Source organism: Nyctereutes procyonoides, unplaced genomic scaffold (assembly GCF_905146905.1).
Source record: "Nyctereutes procyonoides isolate TBG_1078 unplaced genomic scaffold, NYPRO_anot_genome, whole genome shotgun sequence".
Classification (NCBI taxonomy): Eukaryota; Metazoa; Chordata; class Mammalia; order Carnivora; family Canidae; genus Nyctereutes; species Nyctereutes procyonoides.
In genome coordinates, this window is record NW_026575049.1 from 64,237,334 (window position 1) to 64,246,801 (window position 9,468).

General features: G+C 36.3%; 1 protein-coding gene across 1 annotated transcript in view; it reads right to left on the bottom strand.

The window, feature by feature from the left end:
• The window catches only part of WDPCP (WD repeat containing planar cell polarity effector), a 346,888-nt gene extending 337,729 nt beyond the window's left edge, over window positions 1-9,159 (bottom strand). The window contains exon 1 of the mRNA XM_055329451.1: window positions 9,103-9,159. Within this exon, the coding sequence (XP_055185426.1) occupies window positions 9,103-9,159 (57 nt within the window). The remainder of the gene's footprint in view (window positions 1-9,102) is intronic.
• Window positions 9,160-9,468: the final 309 nt, after the last annotated feature.

Genomic DNA, 9,468 nt, shown 5'->3' on the forward strand with positions numbered 1-9,468 from the left:
TTGTTTCTTCAAGGAGTCCATTTGCCTCCCCTTCCCCAACCCAAATCAACCCTGATAGACTCTAAATCTCTTAATTTACAGATATGAAAACTGAGGTCTAGCGAGGTAAAGTAATTTGTACAAGTTCAGTTAGCTTGTTACAGGAACAGTTAAGGGCTAGAATTCCTGTCCACAGATTATCCGTGTGGTGCTCTTTCTACTTACCTCCCTTTGCCTAAATGCTATGCTAAATAGAGCCTTTTAGTTAAGCTTCTGCTTAAGCACCTGAGACAGGTGTCAATTTAGACTTGTATAATTAAACCATGGCGAAAGATACAGATGAAGCCTATTTTCTGGCCAAATTTAATTTATTTTGCTTAGAAAGCCCTTGGAGGAAGTTACTTGAATGACTATTTAAGGATTATTTTTAATTAGTATATCAATAGTTTGTAAGTAAACTGATACATCTAAAACATCTGATTAAAACTGGTATTTCTTAAGCACTAAAGAATCCTTACAGTATTTACTTAACAAACTTCACAAATACAAAAATAAGATCCAAAATAAATTATTAGTGTTTTAGAGCTGAAAGTTAAATACATTAAGGTCTTCTTTTTAAGTTACTGCATTATATCAGAGGTTTATTTCTATTTTTACTACCTTTATTTGATAGGGGCTCTCATTAAGTTCTCAGCTGCTCAATTTCTGTAAGTTCTTACTGAAATGTAAACAAGTCCTAAAAGCTCCCAGTTTATAAAAATTTTTCAGTGAATCCTTTTATGTTGTGATTGGATCTTCCTTCGCACTCTTTTCTTCCCTGATTGCTTATTTTCACCTTTATTAATGGTTTGTCACAGCGTTGTCACTTATATAATACTTTTAGTATTTTGTTTCACTGGTTGAATGGAAAACCAGAGTAACTTAGGAAAACAACAGCCTTCTCTTACTGAAATGAAGGCTGTGAATAACCCACTAACTTCCCCTGAGGAGGGATCAATTTCACCTTAATATATTTAACACAGGCATACATCATCATGGCTTAAAATGTTAATAATTCCTAATGAGTAGAAAATTACTGATATTTAAAAATCAGTGCAATAAAACAAGGAATATTCTAAATTATGATATTTTACCCTAAAGCCCAAACAAATCATGAATTCATAAAAATGTTACCACGTTTTTCAGACTGGATCCTATCTTACCGAGAAGTAAACAGAATAATGTATTTGAAAATACGTGGCAAATGATAAGTGTTCAATAAATGTCAGCTTTCTTTTCCTGAATATTCAATATCCATAAAATATAGCCTGATTTCAAATATTAGAAAAGAAAAATATACTCATTATTTTAGAATTTCACTGGATATCATTTCATCTTCTAATTATTTTAGTTTCGTTCAACCTATATTTACAAAGCATCTACCAAGTGCCAAATTAGGCCAGGCATTGTGAAATGCCCAAGAGGGGTGCCTGGGTGGCTCAGTCGGCGGAGTATCTACCTTCAGCTGGAGTCATGGTCTTAGGGTCCTAGAATGAAGCCCCATGTTGGGCTCTCTGCTCAGTGGGGAGTCTACTTTTCCCTCCTTTCTCCTGCACGTGTGCGTTCTCTCTCTCTCACTCACTCTCTCTCTCTCTCTCTCAAATTAAAAAAAAAGAAAAAGAAACCCCCAAGAACTTGCACTTGAGGAGGTCATAACAGTGGGGCATAGGGTAATGGAGAGAGAAAAGCAATGAATACAATTACATCAGAGTATGGAAAATAAAATAGAACCATATCCAAGGAAGAAACTACAGAGACATTATTAATTCTAACAGCCTAACATGATCCCAGCCACAAAAATTAATTTTTAGAACCCGAGATCTCTTTTGAGAAAATGAATATCCAGCATATGACTAGGTCGCATCTACTGTATGATTCACATTAGATGGTTTCTGAAACTTCATGTATCTTATAATCAATGTATACAACATTTAATATAGTGCTGGTTTTTTATCAGAGTTTGATACTAAATCAATGGTAAATTAGAATCAAAGAAACATGGTATATGTATATACCATGGTATATGTATATGTCAATGCTTGATTGATTTCTTTTGGTAGCACAACCAGCTCCAATCAAGTTGGCAACACATACAAAAATTCTATATAGAGGACCATCTCAATAAAGATAGGGGATTGAGCACATATAGTTACCCTCATTCCCTTCCAAATCCACACTAAAAGGACAATAAACAATAAAAAGAAAACAAGCCAAAGAGAATTAGAAGACAACAAAATAGTTAGCAACAAAATTTTGGAGAGTAAAAAACCAGATGGACAAGAGGTAACTGACAATAGATTAAAAAAAAGTGGAAAACCAAGTACATATGGAAGGTAGATGGCAGATAGCTGAAGAGATCATGCACTGAGCCTCCAGAAAGTGAAGGCACCAAGTACTTTTAAAAGAATACCTGTGCTTATGACTGAAAACAAGGGATCTGTTTGAAATTCTATGTAAATAACACTTAAGACTTCTAGGTGCCTTCCTCTGCCAGCACAGCTGGGCAATCCCTCCTACCATAGAAGGAAACTGTAAACTGACTCTTGAAAGGTTTCATCAGAGCAACTACTTCAGAAACAAAACATTACTGACAGTAGGAGAGCCACTCTGAAAAGAGGGAAGAAAGAAACTCTTGGAAATAAAAATATAAGAGCCAAAATAAAGAATTCAAAATACGACTTGGAAAATAATGTTGAGGTTATCTCCTAGAAAGAAAAAAAGAAATGCATATTTACACACATGTGCTCATATGCACACACACACACACAGAAAAAGAATTTGGAGAATTGGTCAGATTAATCCTGAATTACATATATGGCTAAGGAAGAAAACAGAGGTAATGGAAAGAAGGGAAGAAATTGTCAAAGAAATAATACAAGAAAATTTCCCAGAACTGAAGTACATGAGCTACTAAGTTGAAAGAAATTGCCAAGTACTGAACACAATGATTTACAAAAGACTCACACCCCCAGCCAGACACATCATTAAGAAATCTCAAAACACTGAAAATAAACAAAAATCTTAGGTTTCCAGAGAAGTAAAAAGACAATGACAAAAACAGGTCACTTATAAAGGATCAAAGCATCAGACTTCTCAATAGCAACACTGGAAGCTAGAGGACAAAGGAGTACTACTGCTTTCAATTTCTGAAGGAAAATTATTTCCTACCTATAATTCTAAACATAGCCAAACTCTTGCATCAGTATGAAATTAGAATAAAGATGTTCAAAGAGGCAAAGTCTCAAAAATTAATTATTGTGTATTTTTTTACAGGAAATTACTGGAATATGTGTCCCACGAAAGGATACAATAAACCAAGAAAGAGGACATTACGGGATCCAGGAAATAAAGGATACAACACAAGAACAAGGAAAAAGGACTTCCAGAATAGCAATTAAGGGAAATACAAGGGTAACTGTATCTCAGGCAGACCAAAGGAGGATAGCAAACTCCAAGAAGAATATTGCTAAGAAAAGATCAAAGTAAGAGATTACCTGATGCATACAGATTTACTAAAAGATTTGCACTTCTAACTGGGGAAGTTGGGGATGAGGAAATAATAGGTCTATAAAAAACAAGCAAATCTGAAAAGTAAGGCAATTATAAACTGCAGAAAAAATCCAAAAAATTATACAAGAAAAATATAAACTTAGTATGTCACATTGCTAAATCTTGATTATATATGCTTAGAATACTGTAGACACATAACCAAACACTACATTATATCTGTGCTAGAATGGGGAGAAGTATGTATGGGAGGGGATAAGTGCTAAGGTGGAGGTTACGTTCTCTCCCAAAGTAAGAAGTTAGTATGTTCAAAACTAACATTTTCAAAATGAAGGAATAAGTATGCATGTTCTTACAAACATACAGGTAACATCGGAAAAATAACTAAAAAATTGGAAGTAGTTACCAAGGAGAGTGCTGAGAAATGCAAATGGCATTGTTAATGATGAACCTTATGGAACTCTGACCTTCTATACTATGTATGCGTGCCATTTTGACTTAAAAAGTTTCACACCTCTTCCTAAGTTTATTCAGAAGACACAAAGGCAGATGGAAAAAACAATGAACACTGAATAAATGCTTCATCTCTGGTGCTTCACTCACTCCTGCCTTTAGTGTCTTGGTAGGCATCCTTTATTCTGATTCAATTGATGGTCTGTTTAACCACTGTAATAGCAGCTAGTCACACTACTTCAACAGGCACTCTCCCTGAAAGAATATTTTCTATTAGAAATACAACTAGGATTTTTGGGGATAATTCACCACTTTGACTTTGCAACATTCCAGGATGTCATCTGGCACTTAAAAATGGGTGCAAAACTGCCGAGCTGCCCACAGTTAGCATTTATTATTAGAAGATGAATATTCTGTAGACTGTTAAGCTAACTTAAAGCATTAGGTAGACATTAAACACCCAACTCTAGCGATGGAGCTCAGGAATGAGTTCTATAATAAAAATAAAAATATTAGGAGCCAATTATGTAGTTGAAGCCATAAATGTGGATGGTGAAAAAAGAGTGGTAGCTAAAGGAGTTTCAAGACAAGGGGAGGGTTTATTTCTTAAGAGAGAAGAGACATAAACTATCAATTATTCTCATCACTCCTGCATTTGCAACCTCTTCTCCCATCTCCTCCCTTCCAGAGGAATTAGACAGGGCTAGGGCTGCAAAGAGCACAGCGTCAATACTTGGTTTTGGTGCCAACTCAGACTGCAGCTGTGTGTCTGTAAACAGTACAGTTCAGAATTTGTCACAGATGGTGCCAGCCAATAAGAAGGTGTCTAGGTATTCAAAGCAGAGTTTGCTATTTTCTCAGTAGTTAGTAAATATTATATGTCAGTTATTTTCTAACAAAGAAAATTTGGTGGTATACATATTTTAATTACAAAATATTTTTTAACAGTATAGCTCAATACATATGAGTGCATGGTGGATTTGGCATGAACACTGGTTTAACTATGCATCCCCTTCCATAAATATTCCAATGTACACTTATATGAGTTATTTCAAACATCAGTTTTATGGCATGACTTTGTTACAAATTATTCAATATGTGGCACACTCAAAAAACATTTTAAATTAAAGATATTCAATAAAAGGTTTATTTTTTAAAATTTTTTAACGAGTTTTTCTTATTTATTCATGACAGACACAAAGAGAGAGAGAGAGAGAGAGAGGCAGAGACAGAAGCAGGCTCCATGCAGGGAGCCCGATGTGGGACTCGATCCTGGGCCTCCAGGATTACACCCCGGGCTACAGGCGGTGCTAAACTGCTGCGCCACCAAGGGCTGCCCCAATAAAAGGTTTAATACAATGGTCAATTTCTGAAAACTAAATTTGCACTGTTAACCTCCTACATGTAAATCAGTGATTATGCTAATAAGGAAATATGTATAATTTTCCTTTAGAAATTGTACTGTTTTTAAACTTCAACAAGTTTGAACATCTCTAAGGTTTTAAAGTAACTTATCTTATGTTTGATCAAGAAGAAAGAAGTTTTCTTTTCAGCCAGAGTGTCTACTGTATGGTGAGTGTTTTATATGCATTTTCTTAGACCTTAAGAGCAACCATATGAGGTAGTATTTTCCTATTTTCCAAATTTCTTTAATCCCCAAGTCCATCATTTTTGTCAGTACATGCTTCTTTCATTGTAGGGTATTTAAAATCATTTTTTAAAAAGTTCTGAGTGCTCTGCCCCATGTTCCAGGTGCCACAGCTGCCCATGAGGCTGAGAACCTTCCTCTGCAGCTGCCTGTCACCCCGAGGCCGGGGGGGAAAGGGCACAGCCAGAACCATGCTGTGAAGACATTCAAACAGCCCATGAAGAAGAACCCTTTGGGGAGGGAGAGCTGGCCCCTTGGCAACAACCAGCACCCCCTTGCTAACCATATGCCTCCCGGGACTTAGATCCAGGCCAGCCATCAGATCACTGCACTCTCTTGAGAGATCCTGAGCCAGAACTGCCCATCTAAGCCACTGTTAAATATCTGATACAGACAAACTATGAGGATAACAAATGTTTATTTTTTTAAAGTTCTGATATCCTTTTATTAAATATATAAGCAATTATTTTGAATGTGGGCAACCTTTCCAGTCTTACCACCAACTCCTTTCCTTTCCCAACAAAATGGAGTACATTATGACTACAAAAGAAATATCCTCTGTTTTACTAAAAGGTAGGGAGAGGCTGAGGGAAAAGGTGACAGAGGAGGGAGAAAGGAAGAGAGGAGAAAGGAAAAAAAAACCCCACTCTTTCAAATCTCTCTTACTATCATTCACCACCTTCATGTTCTCTTTTACCTTCTTGGCTCAGATTTTTTTTTTTAATTTTTATTTTATTATTTATTTGAGAGAGAGAGAACATGAACAGGAGGTGTAAGAGAAGAGGGAGAGAGACACTCTCAAGCAGACTCTGTGCCGAGCACAGAGCCTGACCCGGTGCTCAAGCTCATGATTCAAGATCATGACCTGAGCCAAAACCAAGAATCAGAGGCTTAATGGACTGTGCCACCCAGGCTGCCCCTTGGCTCACCTTCTTCTAAAATATATCCTAATATATTTTAGAATATATAAATCTTCTTTGTATCCCAATTATTACCTCTTCAGTTTAGAACACCAGTTTATCTTGCCTGGAGCATATCATGCCTCTGACTGGTCCTGCATTTCAACTTTTGAGCCATAATCCATTTCCCATAGAAATATAAAATACTTTCAGAATTTTAATATATAATGTACAGTATATAATAGCTAATTTAAATTTTTTAAATATACAAAAATTAGACTATTTTATTTGTCTGAATCTCTTCAAAAACTTCTCATTCCATAGGTCTTAAAGTCTTTACATTGCCTTACATACCCCTATGTGAGTTGGCCCCTATCCTTTCTATGTAATCTTCTTTCACTTCCCCTAGAAAGACAAGTTGTGGTAAAACTGTGAAGACCTTTGAATAAAACACAGCAAATCTGAGCTTTATCCCATATGTCACTAATTTTCAGACATTTTTTCCTGGTAGACCACTTTTTCCTTCAATAAAATACTACACTAACTATAACATATAAAACTTGTAAAAATAGAGAGTCTGGCTGAAACAAGGTCCAGAGGCCCATCGCAATCATAAATACCAACAGTCCCCTAAGGCCACATGGCTACATATGGGGGGGGGGGGACAACCTTTATTTCTCAATTTCTAGTTACAATGCATTGCCTGCATTGACCTTCCATGGCTTAACTTCTCTCCCACATTTTGTCTTTCAACTCTAATATTTCTTTGACTTTATCTTCCAGATTACTATTTCAGTCTGTAGTTAGATCTATTACATTGTTTTGCTCTTCTGATATAGAGAAGACATACTCTTGAACAACACAGGTTTGAACTACTCAGGTCCACGTATACCAGACTTTTCAATAAACACAGTACAGTACTGTGAATATATTTTCTCCTCCTTATGATTTTAATATATTTTCTCTCTAGCTTACTTTACTGTAAGAATATATACGTACATGTAATATACATAGCATATAAAATATGTGTTAATCGACAGTGTGTGTTATCAGTAAGGTTTCCAGTCAACAACAGGCTATTAGTGATTAAGTTTCGAAGAGAGTCAAAAGTTATACTCAGATTTTCAACTGTGGGATCCCTGGGTGGCTCAGCGGTTTAGCGCCTGCCTTTGGCCCAGGGCACGATCCTGGAGTCCCGGGATAGAGTCCCACATCGGGCTCCTGGCATGGAGCCTGCTTCTCCCTCCTCCTGTGTCTCTGCCTCTCTCTCTCTATCATGAATAAATAAATAAATAAATCTTAAAAAAAAAAAGATTTTCAACTGTGCAGGAGGTCGGCATGCCTAGTCCTCACGCTGTTCAAAAGTCAATGATATATAGTTAATTTTTAAATTATTTTTTAATTTAATTTTATATTTTATTATAACATATTAATATTAAAATAGATTTTTTTAAATTTTAAGTAGGCTCCACACCCAATGTAGGGCTTAAACTCACAACCCTGAGATCAAGAGTTGCATGCTCTACTAACTGAACCAAATACCTATTTTATTTATTATTTGTCTTTTTGAAGATTTTATTTATTTAAGAGAGACAGAGCATGAGCCAGAGAGAGCACAAGCAGAAGCAGTCTCCTCAATAAGCAGGGAGACCAATGCAGGGCTCAATCCTAGAACCCTGGGACCATGATCTGAGCTGAAAGCAGACCCTTAATTAAGCGAGCCACCCAGGGGCCTTCCCTGTATTTTTTTAAAGCTTAAATCATATGTTTAATTTCAAAGATCATTTGCTCATTGCTTCTTTTGAATTGTTCCATTATCTTCTGGAATCTCTCAAAAATTATTGGTTAGAATATATTTTATATGTTCTTCTGTTCTTTGAATTAAATGTTTCATCCAAATCAGTGGTTTGTTCATCTTCGCTCTTCTTTTCCTGCATTGGTTTTCTTAAGTGTCTGATGATGATCCTTGGCTATCCATTCATATTTATGAACAAATCTAAGTTGATGAGTATACACACAGCTGGCCCAGGTTTTCTCTATAGCCATACAGATATTTCCCCCATTCAGTCTCTTTCCTGTACAGGAAGGCTGACTGCTGGTATATTAAGTGGCCAGAGCCACATTAAGATGTGTGGGTTAGCCTACAGAGGTAAGCTGAGAAGGCTCCAAGTGACAAAAACAGAAGAAAACAGTTTTACTCTGATTGTGAGTACTCTAACATATTTCCCCCTGGGCAGGACTGTCTTTCATTTTTCCTCCTGTATGCTTCTGTAACATAGATGAGTCCTCCCAAGTTACTTCACGTTCTACTCTTTTGTCATGTCCCTACAGCCACAGTGGAAGCCTTCCTCAGGTAGATAGTTTACCTTACAAATGGTTTTGAATTTCAGAAATAGACAAATGCTATCTTTAGTATGTGCATGTGTGTGTATGTATGTGTGTGTGGGTGGGTTTGTGTGTGTGTGTCAGAGAGAGAAAGGGAGAGAGGAAAGAATAGAGAATACATGTGTATGTGAATGATTTGAGGAGAAAGAACTGTGCAAGCAGAAATACTGTCTTCCTATTTAAGGCACATACCTTGAAATAATTACCCCTATTACCAAGAACTTGAAAGTTTTGAGGCTTTCCTTTCATGCACAGTTGCTCTCTGTGCCATTCTGGGTTGTCATTTTCCAGCCTTCAGGCTGTCAATTCCTCACAATTCCTGATGGCACCATTTCCTGTCTTCCAACAGTGTTGAGAATTTATCTTTTAATTCTTTGGTTCTATAGAATTTGGAAAAGAATGGGAAGTAATGGCATCTATTCAAAAAGTTATTTAGAACAGGAAAAGGCCCATAGAATATCTATAATTTAAAAGAAAGATATAGTGGACTAACAAAGGTTATAGACCAAATAAAATTCAAATGTCTTGTCATGACCTATCTAAGTTCATCACTTACCA